At 38.9% G+C, this 14,559-nt stretch overlaps 1 protein-coding gene across 1 annotated transcript in view; it reads right to left on the reverse strand.

The window, feature by feature from the left end:
• The window catches only part of DNER (delta/notch like EGF repeat containing), a 351,957-nt gene that overhangs the window by 157,924 nt on the left and 179,474 nt on the right, over positions 1-14,559 (reverse strand). The window contains exon 5 of the mRNA XM_072618085.1: positions 8,818-8,963. Coding sequence (XP_072474186.1) covers positions 8,818-8,963 — 146 coding nt within the window. The remainder of the gene's footprint in view (positions 1-8,817; positions 8,964-14,559) is intronic.

A 14,559-nucleotide genomic window follows, 5' to 3' on the forward strand; every position in this document is an offset into this window, starting at 1 on the left:
TGACCACTCCTTCTCAGTTTCCATGGCAAGTTTATCATCCATCTTCTACCCCCTCAGCATGGATATTTCTCAAAATTCTGGCTCTGTCTAGTACCCATGTATTTTAAAATCCTCTTGTTGTAACCCTCTCACCTCTCTTCCCTAGAAAGCATTCACACAAGTTTTCTCCCCTTGTATGGAATGCACTACCCACTCTAGCAACCCAACTTCTGAGTCTTCTCTCCATCTGCAAAATATCTAGAACATCTGTCGTTCATTTGCCTCCTTGAATCCCTACTTTATATTAAACAAAGTGTGCCAAAAGACCTAATACAGTTTTAAGTTTTAATAGCTTAAAATTGAGCCTTTTGGGAAAGTCTGTCCTTTACTGGGTACATGTTGTATCCTCTCCTACTACTCCCACTTCCAGTCTATGACTGTCCTGTCTGCCTCTAGCTCCAAGGCCTGCTGGAGTGGCTAAGAAATAGAAAGGTAGATCAATGGAACAGTGTAGACATACAATTTACAGCAGCAAATAAATAAAGTAACCTTGTATTTGACAAGTGTAAAGACAAGATTTAGGGGTAGCAATTTATTACTTGGTAAAAATCGTTGGGAAAACTAGAAAGTAGTATGGGAGAAATTTGGCATAGATCAAAGTCCTATACCACTTACCAAGAAAAGGTCAAAATGGATATATGACCTAGATATAAAGAAAGATATTACAAGAAAACTTGAAGAACATGAAAGATATTACTTATCAGACTTATGGATAGGTGAACAATTTATGAATAAATTAGATGGACAACAGAGTAAGGTACAAAATGGATAATTTTGATTGCATTAAATTGTAACAGGGGTTTAATAAGTGTTTAATTGACTTTCTTATCTCTACCATCTTCATTTCAGCCATAATAAATCATCAGTATGGTTTTAGGTCAATATTAATTGCTATCCCAAAAGTGTTTGTGTTCTGTCAACATGTTGTCTACCTATCTAGTACAACTATCTCCCTCAAAACACTCCCCTCAATGATTGATTTACTGAATATAAATCATCCAGTCCCCAAAAACCTTGGTCATGTCACCTACTTCAAAGGGAAGGCTCCTCTTTTAACCAGAACAATAGTGACTGGGAATCTAGACCCAACAGAATCAGAACTGCAGTGATCTCTAAAGAATCCTAAGAGGGAGGCAAGGTACTAATTGCCAACCACCTCTTCGACCCTGAGTGCTCTTTTCTTGGGTATAGACCTGCGATTTCATCACATTTCCCAATGTGGAAATCTCTTTCACTGATATAGATTGGCAACTGGTCTCTAACTAATCATTCTAGAACCTAAGAGAGTTGATTAGGGTGCTGAGAGATTAAATTACTTTCCTGGAGTGAGAAAGTTAGTATGGATGAAAGCCAAGGTTTGAACCCAGGTCTTTCTGACTCCAAAGCTGGCCCTCTATTCATTATACTATACTGCATTTGAGGAATATAAAAATATCTTCCTTTATTTCTGAACAGGCTCTCTCTAACACCCTCTAGTCTACCTTCTTACAACCCTACAATAGCAAAATGTCTTTGTAAAGCCTGAATAAGGCCATTTTACAATGAGATTACATTTTAATGAGGATCTTTTCAATTTATTCCAATTTATTTCAATTATGGCCTGAGAATCATATCTCTTAGATATCTCCTCAGATGAGGATTAGCTCTATTACAGACCATCAATGCGGCTACAATTAAAATTTAAAAAGGCAGACCAGTGATCATTTCAAATCAACAAGATGATCAAAAAAGTGGATGGCATGGAAGAGAGCACCAATTTCTCAAATTATTCTGACCCATTTCTTTTTGACAAGTAAGAGAAAGAGCTGGTAATGGTATCTGTTTCTTTGTTAAGTAACTATTACATTTTTCCTGGATCCACAATATATGTGAGATTGGCATAATAATGGCTTAGGAAAGAAACTGTTTCTAATTCATTATTCTCAGTAACCACATTCATCAGTCATTTTCTGCACTGCGATATTCACTAAATGTTGTTCAAATATTAGACATCTGGTTTTCCACCAGGACCTTCCGATGACTAATCTGGTAGTACACTTATGAGTCAAACTTCCTCTATTGTCTCATGACCACAATCTTGGGGCTAGAAATAATCATTGGTAAACCAGGACTTTGGAACATTAGTTTGACTAATTATGGTGCAAATTACATAGGAAAAAAAAAGTAAGTTTGACAGCCAAACACTTCAAAACAAAACCTTTTTATTGATAGCTTTTGTTTTTATATTCTACTCCCTCCCCACCACAACACATGCACACATGAAGTCATCCCCATAACAATGAATAAAACAGAAGGGGGGAAACCAGTCCAACGTAATTAAAGAGGATAGGAATTATCATTGGAGAAAATGTCTCACCACATGGTTTGTGCAATTAACCTTGGTAGGGAAGTAAGAAGAGAAGGGCTTCACAGTACCTACCGAGCAAGATTTTGATCATCAATAGGAAGGTGTGACTTATAGTGGGGAAGGAGGAGATCAAGAAATTTTTTTATAAAGATGGAAAACCTAAGAAGAAATGTTCACTCTACTGTGAGCTGAAGACATGCTTCAGAGTTAAGTTCTTTTCAAAAATGTTAATATTGAGCATTAACAAATTACAATTTTACAAATTTACAAAAGACAAAATTACATTAACAAATTACAAAATTTGTTACAAAATTACAAAAAAAATTACCCATATTTTTTAATATGAAGTATCCTTTGTCCTAAAAAAATCTGACAAGAAAGAAACAGAGTTTCTTTACCTCTTGGTAGACAAGAATGAATAACATTGCTAAATAAGGGCCTTCCAAAACTCACGGCTGTTTCACTTTGAGAGAAGACTTAATATTAGAATATATTGCCACAAAGACTAATTAAGTGACTCCTGTATGGCAAACATTGTATTAGGGAAGGCAAACCATACAGATAAGACACAGTCTCTTCCCTCAAGAAGCTTATGGTCTAATAGGAAAATAAGACATCATTCATGGATAATTATACAATATTATATAAAATTATATTTGAAATGTATAAACAGTGCTTTGAGAAGGCTGAAGCAGAAGGTAACTGGAAGAGGAGAAAAGAGACGTGGTACTGTAGGTGCCTTTTCAAGGAAGGACAGTGATTCAACAGGCAAAAAAAAAAAAAAAAAAGAGGGAAGATCTTCCAAACAGAGCAGAGTAAGCAAAAGTGTGAAGGCTAGAGAGTACTACACACAATGCAGGAACAAAGAGTGGTTCATTTTCACCAGGATGCAGTGTCTAGAGGGGAGTAGTAGGAGATAACCCAAGAAAAGGACATGTGAGGCCAAATTGTAGAGGACATTGAATACCAGACAGAAGAGCTGGAACTTTCTTTGATAATCAATAGGGAGCCACTGATGATTTTTGAGAAGAGGTATGCCCTGATCGCTACAGAAGAAAGACTACTCTGGCACTAAATTTTTCTAGACTGGGAGAGTAAAGGCAAAAACATGCACAGGTAGCCCAGGAGGCTGGTAATGAGGACCTGTAACTAGGACACAGGCAGCAGAAATATAGAGAAAGGGATAGATTTCAAAGATGCTGCTGAGGAAACAGCTGCTTACATTTACCTAGAACCAAAAGGTCTGCAAAGCATTTTCCTCCCACCAACCCTGTGGGGTACAGCATTCAAGTATCCTTCTCCCCACTTACGAGATGCAGAAAATGAGGCTCTGACCCATGGGGACACAGCTAACTGTCCCACTTCCATGGGATTTGAAATCAGGTATGGTAACCTCAAGTCTACCATTCTATATGCTAATCCCTCTGCCTCAATACAAGAGGTAAAGGAGAAAAAAAAGTCCAAAAGAACTCAAGGTAATGAACATAGGGGCAGTGTAGAGGGTGATAATAAATACTGATAACAGAAGGAGCAGATTTAGGAGGAAAAATAAGCTCAATTTGGGATATAAGATTGTAATATCATAGATTTAGAGCTGAGAGGGACCATAGAGTCCATCTACTCCAATCCCTTTATTTTAGAGACAAGGAAAAATTAGGTCTATAGAGGTTAAATGACTTGTCCATAGGTAGTATCAGAGTTGAGACTTGAACCCAGATCCTTAGACTGAATGACCAGTGCTCTTTCCATTGTACCTCATAGGACATCTAAGCAGAGATGTGGTTGTCCAGAGGTCAGATGAGAGGTCAAGACTCAAAATAAATGTTTTCAAGTCATCCACATAGAGACAGTAGTTGAAGATATGAAAGAGAATGGGATTTGCAAAAGGAGGCAATGGGGAGAGAAAAGAGATCCCTAAAGAATACCAAAGGACTAGGGAGAGGACAAAGAACCAATGAGGGGACCAAGGAGGAACAAGTGAGAATGTTGTGTCTAAGTGGAAAGAAATTAACCAATATGAGGTAATGGTCAAATGGCCAAAGAAGAGTATGAAGACTGAGAACAGGTCATTAGATTTGGTGATTAAGAAGGTCACTGATGACTTTAGAGAGAACAGTTTCAATAAAGTAGGAACAAGGATGAGAAAGATGGGTAAGGTCCCTTTTAAAGAGATCCTATGAGAAAAAGTACAGGTCCATAGGGTCTATATTATTTGCTGAGTAAAAGGAAAAGTACTTGGCGTAGAGTAAAAAAAAAACTAACTTCAAATCCCATCTCCAACACTTAGTAGCCATGTTACCTTGGCCTCTTTAAGATAATTAGCTTCTATAAGTATCAATTTCCTCATCCATAAAATTGGATCAATTGATCTATAAGGAATTGTTCTCTAAGGTCCCTTCTAGCTCACTAAAGGTCATATGATCTAAGAGCTGGGAAGTAAAGAAAACATCATGGAGTCAGAGGATATGTGTTCAAGTCTGATGCTCAAAGTCCCCCACCTCCGCTGTTTACTACTAGTACAACCTTAGGCAAATTCCTTAAATCCTTGGCTATTAGTTTCCCCATCTGTTAAAAGAGAGGGTCAGACTTGATGGCTTCTGAGGTCTCTTTCAGCTCTCCATCTAGTGACTACAATTTTTCCCAACAATAAGCCCAATTCTCTGCACTCGGTGGATGTTAAATTGAACTGAATGATTCTGGGTTGGATGTGGTCCATTGTTTGCTCATTTTATATCTCTAATGGTACCATCTCCACCATGGTCTCCAGATGCTTCTGATTCAATTCAATTTGATTGTACTTATTCAATATCTACAATGTGCCAGACACCACGCTAAACAATATGGATACTCATGTGGCTCTGGGATCTCACAGATTGGGATGTTTCCTCCAGCAACATAGGTCACAATTCATCCATGCGTACTGTCCCACGTCCCTTGTCCATGTCCTTCTAGAGCTTTGCCAAAAGGAGTCCACCCAGTATACTGGAAACCATTTATGATTTTTCCTCACATCCTGATGTACTCTTACCACATTATCCACCTTTATCCTCTTCCTACCTTAAAATATATTAAAATCCCGAAAGAGGCAGTGTGGTATAATGGAAAAAGTATGGTTTTTAGAGTCAGAAAAGCTGGGCTGAAATTCTAGCTCTGCTATGTTCCGCCTCTATGGTTTTAACTTCTCTGGGCCTGAGTTTCCTCACCTATAGAATGAGGGGGTGGGACTCGAAGAGTTCTTAATTCCCTTCCAGACCTAAATAAATACATGACGCTAGGATCCTGAGGTAGCTATGTGGCAGAGTAGCTAGAGTGTCAGACTTCGAGTCAGGAAGATCTGATTTCAGATCTTGCTTTTTAATCTTTCCAGCTGTGTGATCCTCTCTTGGTCTCAATTTCTTCATCTGTAAAATAGAGGTTGGACTCAATGGTCTCTAAGGACTCTTCCAGCTCAAAATCTATGATCCTATGCTCTTCAAAGTTCTTTATGTTGTAGCCTGCTTACACCTACCATATGACTGTCCATTGTGATCTCTGTTACATAACATGGGCTGCAAAGACAAAAGTGAGAACTGTCCCTACCCTCAAGGAGCTTATAGTTTCCATTGTCCATAAGGAAAAGCTTTTCCTGCGATTTTGGTGGGGTTCTTTTTCTTCCTGTCTATTTTTTACCACAGTCAGAGAAAAGCACTGCATATCCTCTCCTTTGCTACAGGGTATATTGATTAACGAGGCTTCCCCAAGGAGAGGGAAGAAAATCTTCCAAATTGGCTGAGAAGTAAGACAGTGGAATCTAAAAGTTTATCTGATGGAAAAGAAATCTTCTCCTTGGGTTTCTTTCACCTTTTGGCCTCAGTCCCGTTCATCTGCCCTAAAGCAAGAATATGTTCCGGCTCTGGCTCTTATTTGTGCTCTTTTATCTCTTGGACAAAGATTTTGAGTCACGACAAAGCCTCAGCCAGAGCTGCCTGTCCAGTTTCATGGCTAACTTCTGCCCCCTACAGATGATTTTTTCAGGAACACAATATTAAATTGTATCAAATCATTACTGTAAACATAATTCATTGTTGTTACTGTTGTTTGCCCTTCATTCTCAAAGATGACCAGGCATCAGGAAGGTGATGCCATGACTTTCAAGTGAATCAGAGTTAAGTGAGGGAGGACTGCGAGAAGTCACACACTAACGTGTTCATTAATAATGTAATACAACATTAAATTCTATGATACAATTTATACAAATACAAAATATCAGTTTTGTAGATTGTTGGAGCTGGAAAGACCACCAGCTTGTCCAAACCTCTCCTTTACTGATGAAACAACAGTCCCAGAGCGATGGATTAACTAAGGTTACCCAGAAAGTGGTTCAAGCAGGATTGCTGGCTCCCCGCACTGGACCTTATTACATCTCCTATCCTAAGCTTCCTCTCCTAATTCTCAATGTTACTGATTTTGACATGTTCAGCTATTCCAAAAAAAATGCAGAAGCTACTATCTCTAAACCCAGAAAGCAATATCTATTTTTCTTTCTCAGATTTTTAATCTTACCTTATGGATATTTTGTTTTTATATCCCTTCATTTCTGAATATATTCCACCCCCATCCCTTACCTTTTAATACAAATGAGGCAACAATGTAATAGACATGGAGTCAAGAAGACTGGCATTCAAATGCAACCTCAGATCCTTACCAGAGTGACCCTGGACAAGTCACTTAACTTATGAGTGTCTCAGTTTCCTCAACAGTAAAACAGCAACAATAATAACAGTATCTATCTCACAGGGTTGTTGGGAGAATAAAAACAGATAATATTTGTAAAATGCTTAGCACAGTGCCTGGCACTAAAGAAGTGCTTATTCCTTTCTTAACATAACACAGATTAAAAAAATAAAAAAAATAAGAATTCAGAAAAACCAACACATGAACTACACATGAGTGCATATGTAATATGCCACACCCCTTCTACTTAACTCATCATTCTAGTGACCTAGTGTTCAGTTTCATTTTTTGTACTTTCTGTTCATTTGGTTTTGTCTATTTCATGCCAAATCAGTTCATACAAGGTTTCCCATGCTTCTTTAAATTATTATATGCTCGTTTCTTTTGATGGAGAAATATCCCATTATATCTATGTGCCACAATATGGTTAGCTGTTCCCCAGTGGATGGCTTTCTGGTTTGTTTCCAGGTTTGTGCTACCACAAAAAGTGCTGCTATAAATATTTTGATGTATATGAGACATTTCTTTGACCTCTTTGTGTTATATGATGCCCAGTAGGGATACCTCTGGGGGAAAGGGGGAGAGAGCAAACCCTTTCCTTCAAGGGAGGCTGCTGTTTCATCAGTGGACAAGAGTTGCATAGGATGAGAAGTCATGGAAAGGCCAACATCAGTGGGCTATAAGAATCCTTAAAAGATTAGGAGGCTCTGGCTCCTACTTCACAGCAGTTTAGGTAGAAATACTTGTAACATTTATGAAGATTGAGCTAGAAGAAGTGCAATAATATGAGATAATAAAGGGGGAAAATGGATATTCAAAAGTAGAATGGGATCCTTTAGCAGTAGTGAGCTCCCTGTCACTAGATGTGCTCAAACAGAAGCTGCATAATGATATATTTGCAACATGGTAGAGAGGAGTCCAGCATTAGGTGGGAAGCTGGACTAGTTGATCTCCAAGGTCCTTTCTAACTTCATGCTTCTATGAATTCTTATCAAGAACCATCAGAAGAAGAAAGGAGATAGAAGGTGTATGTTTAAAAGATTCCTCTCTTCCACAGCCTCCCACACTTCCCTTTCCAACAATGATCTCAGCTATTAGAGGAGAAGGGGACAGCCTATTATTTAAGCATCAGAAGAGCTCCTAAAAATTTAGGGAAGTAGTTACTATATTTGTCATCAGAGGGTTTAAAAAATGAAAGGGAAAGGTATGGCCCTAGACCTCCTCTTCTCTCTCAGAGAATCTGCTGCCAGTTGGAGTATATATGCCCATTCTCACAAATCCATCTCTTCCATCAAAGCATATATCCAGTCTAATTGCCAGCATTCTATGCTTGTACATGAGGAATCTGTGATTGTATGGAGAGTAAGGAATCCCAGGTTGGGAATAGCTTCAACAAATGTAGGTCACCACCCATCTATAACTTCGTAGATAAATCAGGCAGTTGATTGGTATTCTGAGGGGTTAAGTAATTTACCTAGTAAATGTCAAAATCAGGATCCGAACCCAGGTCTTCTTGACTCTAAGTCCAGCACTGTAACCCACATCACACATATTATATACCATGATGCCTATTTAAGTGCATTTTATAATTATCGCTTAATTATTTCAAAAAATCTGCCCATACAATCATTGTATAGATACACATGAAAACGGAAATATATCAGATTTTTAGTAATGAATATATACTGTATAAAATAGAAAAATTCCCCCTTCCTCACCTCTGCTGGTGTGGTGGTACATTTTCCCTTTCCAGAACACTGCATATCAGATGATTTGCTATCCACTGGCACGCAGGTGCTGACCTTCACGACCACAGTCAAGCGCAAAGCCACGATGCATTTACTAACAGAATCATTCACGAAACCTGGAAAGAAAAGGGAACATTTTTTTTCCTTTGAGAAAAGGTCAGATAAGCTGTCACACTAGTAAGATAGAAAACACCATCAAAGTAGTATTCTAGTCTGGCAAAGACAATGAAATTTAACATAGCAGGTGATCAGCAAATATTATGTTAATTAATATTTCATTTGGTCATTAACTCTCTGATTTTAAACTATATAATTAAACCCACTAATTGAAGCAGGAAACAGCAAGGGTTACAGAATTATAGAATCTCAGCATATGAAGGACCTGAGAGATCATGCAATCTATCCCAAGGCTGACCAAGAATCCCCTCTATGACATACCAAAATTAGTGGTGTAGACCCTTTGCTCAAAGCCGTCTGTGGAAGAGGAGCTCACCATCACCTAAGGTTTGGGATAGCTCCAACACTTGGGAAGCATTTCCTTTCAAGACTAAAAATTGTCTCTTTTGAGCTTCTACCCACTGTTTCTCATTCTGATGACTGGTGCCAAACAGAGTAAGGCTAATCCCTTTTCCATGTGAGAGGATTTGAAATATATTTAAATATACATTGTTATTTGATGGTAATACCGAGGAAAACAGCCAGAAGCATTTTTCTGAACTGAGAAAATGTAACTACATCAGTGAAGCCTGATTGTATCACCTTGGTGGATTTCTCATTTTCTCATCAAAAATACTCATTTACTCATGTACATTTCCTAATTACAAAATAATGCACTGGTTCATTTCCTGTGTAGTAGACTATCAATGTTTAAGACTACAGCACATCCCATCCAATCACCTCAGGTCTTTTCATGCTCACGAATAGTACGGCCAGAATGACTGCTGGGGCACTAACAGGGATCATTAGGCGGACTGGGATGACAAGCCAGGCTATACTGCAGCCTGGTCATGTAACACTTCTAGACTGGTCTCTAATGAGACTTGGAAAATGTTTTCTCCCCAATGTAGTTGAGTCACTGCCCAGGAGTGAACGGCTTCACAGCTAATAAGACATGACTTCTACATTTACTTTCCTATGTCACAACTATCCCCCCTTCTCCACCTTGTCAAATTCCTTCCCAAGTTATCCCTGTGGGGCATCAAGGTTAGATAAAGGGGTTTTTTATTTGTTCATACCACTTCAGTCCATTTTTTGATGGTAAGCTTTCCAGAAATCACAACTCCACCAATTTAACTTGCTTATACAGTACGGGGCACCAACCCAGAAACTGACAGACGTGTCATAAACACATTTAATGAAGTCAATAATGGTTCCACAGCATTCCCTCCATTTCAATGGGTCCCACTTATCACTCCTTTTAAGCCAGAATGGGAGGTCACTAAAATACATGTATTAGACCTTGTCAACCTGTCATTTGAGTTTCATTTCACACTGTAATGGAAAAGTGCATTGGGAGAAATTTGGTGGAAAACATTAAAAATAAAAATAGGCTTTCCACATATTTTTCCCTTTTTATTCTTTTAAAAGTATTGCAGGAAAGTAATGTTTGACAAGGACTTAGTTATTCCCACTTCTTATTCCTTAATTGAAATCACAGGGCTGCTGTCTTAATTAGTTGAGGTGAACTAACAACTATTTCTCACTGGAAACAGGACATCATGAAGCATTAAAAATTAACAAGAAGGTCTCACAGGAGGAATAATCTATCTTTTAAGGTATACTCAGTTGGTTTTGGTCTTTAAGTAGGTCAATAAACGAAATGGCAAAAGGAAAGAGTAAAACATCATGACTTTTCTCATGACCTGAGTGTCAAGCAACCTTTCAGTGGAATGTGGAGAGACAATTACTACTTCACAAGGGGAATGCAAAGGACAGTAAGGACTTATGAAAAAGATCATAAAGTTGTGCCTATTGGTGAAATGGGCACACTTGGGGCAGAGTCAAGATGGCAGAGTAGAAGCAGAGACTTGCTAACACTCTCCCCCGAAATCCAGTAAATACCTGTAAAAAATGACTCTAAAATTCTGGAGCTGCAGAACCCAAAGAGTGATGGAGTGAAACAAATCTCCTGCCCAAGACAGCCTGGAAGGTCCAGAGGAAACACCTATCATACTACACTGGGAGCCAAGTGCAGTGCAGCATAGGCCATGCCAGCACAAACAGAACCTACGAACTAAGGAGGGACTGAATCTCTGGCACCTGTGACTGCTTCCAGACTTCACAACCCCAAAATGCTGAGGACAAATTGGAAGGTCAGTGGGAAAAACCTGTCTGACCTGTGTGAGAGAGTAGAATGGTCTGGCCCCAGCCCCAGGGAAGGGGCAAAGAGGGGTGAAGAGCCCATAGAGGCTGCAGCAGCAGCAATAGCAGCAGCAGCTGTTTCTGGAACTCAATGCCCACAGATTGTGGAGGGATCAAGCAGCTGACGGTAAACTCCCCACCCCCTACTGGAAGCAGAGAAACACCTTGACAAAGAGCTCAAAAGTCAAGCAATTGACTGGGGAAATGAGCAAAAACAGGAAAAAAATCAGACTGCATAATCTTACTTTGGTAACAAGACCAAAATATACAAACAGAAGAAGACAACAAAGTCAAAGTTTCTACATCCAAAGCCTCCAAGAAAAATATGAATTCATCTCAGGCCATAGAAGAGCTCAAAATGGATTTTGAAAATCAAGTAAGAGAAGTAGAGCAAAAATTGGGAAGAAAAAAGAGAGAGATTCAAGAAAGTCATGAAAAATGAGTCAATAACTTGCTAAAAGGGACCCAAAAATGCTGAAGAAAATAACAACATAAAAAAACAGACTAATCCAAAAAGCCAAAGAGGAGAAGAATGCCTTAAAAAGGAGAATTAACCAGATGGAAAAGGATGTCCAAAAGCTCAATGAAGAAAATAATTCCTTAAAGATGAGAATAGAGCAGGTGGAAGCTAAATGACTTTATGAAAAATCAGGAGATTATAAAACAAAACCAAAGGAATGAAAAAAATAGCAAGCAATGTGAAAAATCTCATTGGAAAAACAACTGACCTAGAAAATAGATCCAGGAAAGATAATTTAGAAATTATTGGACTACCTGAAAACCATGATCAAAAAAGTGCATAGACATCACCTTTCAAGAAATTACCAAGGAAAACTGCCCTGATATTCTAGAACCAGAGGGTAAAATAGATGTTGAAAGAATCCACTGATCACCTTCTGAAATAGATCCCAAAAGGAAAACTCCTAGGAATATTGTAGCCAAATTCCAGAACTCCCAGGTCAAGGAGAAAATATTGCAAGCAGCCAAAAAAAAAGAGTTCAAGTAATAAGGAGACACAATCAGGATAACACAAGATCTAGCAGCTTCTATATTAAAAGATCAGAGGGCTTGGAATATGATATTCCAGAGGTCAAAGGAGCTTGGATTAAAACCAAGAGTCACCTTCACAGCAAAATTAAATATAATACTTCAGGGGAAAAATTGTCATTCAGTGAAATAGAGGACTTTAAAGTATTCTAGATGAAAAAACCAGAGATGAATAGAAAATTTTACTTTCAAACACAAGAATAAAGAGAAGCATGAAAAAGGAAACAGAAAAGAGAAATCATAAGGGACTTACTAAAGTTGAGCTATTTACATTCCTGCATGGAAAGATAATATTTGTAACTCTTGAGACTTTTCTCAGTATTAGGGTAGTTGGAGGGATTATACACATATAGACAGAGGGAACAGGATGAGTTGAATATAAAGGAATGATATCTAAAAAAATAAAATTAAGGGGTGAGAGAGGAATATGTTGAGAGAAGAAAGGGAGAAATAGAATGGGGTAAATTATCTCTCACATCAAACGGGCAAGAAAAAGCTTTTTCAATGAAGGGGAAGAGGGGAGAGAGAAAGAGTGAATCTTACTATCATCAGATTTGGCTTAAGGAGGCCACAATTGGCACAGTCAATTTGGTATGAAAATCTATCTTACACTACAGGAAAGTAGGGAGAAAGAGGATAAGAGAGGGGGGGATAATAGAAGGGAGGGCAAATGGGAGGAGGGATCAATTAGAAGTAAATACTTTTGAGGAGGGAAAGGATCAAAAGAGAGAATAGAATAAATGGAGGGCAGGATAGGATGGAGAAAAATATAGTTAGTTTTTCACATCATGACTGTTATGTAAGTCTTTTGAATGACTATATATGTATAACCTATATAGAATTACTTGCCTTCTCAGTGTAGATGGGAGGGGAGGGAGGAAGAGAGAGATGCTGGAACTTAAAGTTTTAAAAATGAATGTTAAAAATTGTTTTTACATGTAACTGGGAAATCTGACATACAGGCAATGGGATATATAAATCTATCTTGTCCTACAAGAAAATAGAGTGGAAGGGGATGAGAAAAGGGAGAGGTGTGATTAGGGGAAGGGGCAATTGGAATGTATGATGTCTTGGGGTGGGCGGAGGGCAGAGATGGAGAGAAAATCTGGAACTCAAAATCTTGTGGATGTGAATGTTGAAAACTAAAAATAAATTAATTATTTTTTTAAATGGACACACTTGTACACTGTAGAAATGCAACATCAAACTGAAGACTTCCTGGATAGTAAAGATGGGGAGAACTGGCTTTTTCTACTTTTAAGAGGTTTTTTTACATAGGAATAATTATCCTAAGTCACTGCCAAGGTCCACCCATGTTAGTCCCAAGGAATAATGTCAAAAAGAGGTCAGAGTTATCATCTCTCACATATGCTTTCAAAGTCCAAAGGATCCTAGATTTAGGATGTCCCCACTCACAAAAGCAGCATCCAAAGCAGGATTTAAACTTGACACTGCAACTCCAGAACTAGGGTTCTTTTGATTGTACCAAGATGTCTTTCCATCATACTGTGCTGCCTTTATGAAAATGGGCCATGGTAAATGGAGGTGTGAGTGAAGGGGTAAGAGATACAAGACAGAGGGGAGTTTGCTAATTATAGACAGAAGGTTCCAAAGGACATAGTGAAAGAGTCAGGAGGCAGAGCCAAGACTGCAGAGTAAAAGCAGGGACTTTCCTGAGTTCTCCCCCAAAGCTCTCCAAATACCTGCAAAAAAATGAGTCTAAACAAAATCTAGAGTTACAGAACCCACACAATGACAAAGTGAAACAAATCCCCAGCCCAAGACAACCTGAAAAGTCTACAGGGAGGGTCTTTCACACTGGGCAGGGAGTGGAGCACAGTCTGGCATGGGTTGCACCAGCACAGACTGGCCTGAGCAGGCCTCAGGGGACAGAATCATTGGCAGCAGTGGCAATTTCCAGACTTCTCAACCCACAAATGCCAAAAAGGTCAGTGGAAAGACTCTGTGGGACCTGGATGAAAGAGTAGTGCACCATCTGGGTGGATCTGGCCCCAGAGCTGTGGCAGCAGCACCTATAGCTGTAGCAGAGGCTACCTCCAGAACTCTAGGTCCACAGATGGTGAGGGATACAGCAGCTGATACAAAATCCCTGAAGCCTGGGACACTACACCCACACCCATACCCACACCCACAACCACTGGAAGCAAAGTCTTACCTTGACAAAGAGTTAGAAAGTCAAGTGTTTGAATGGGAAAGTGAGTAAACATTATAAAAGAATTCAGACTATAGAATCTTACTTTGGTGACAAGGAAAATCAGGGCATACAACCAGAGGAGGACAGTA

The sequence above is a fragment of the Notamacropus eugenii genome, chromosome 6 (genome assembly GCF_028372415.1).
Source record: "Notamacropus eugenii isolate mMacEug1 chromosome 6, mMacEug1.pri_v2, whole genome shotgun sequence".
In the NCBI taxonomy this organism is placed as follows: Eukaryota; Metazoa; Chordata; class Mammalia; order Diprotodontia; family Macropodidae; genus Notamacropus; species Notamacropus eugenii.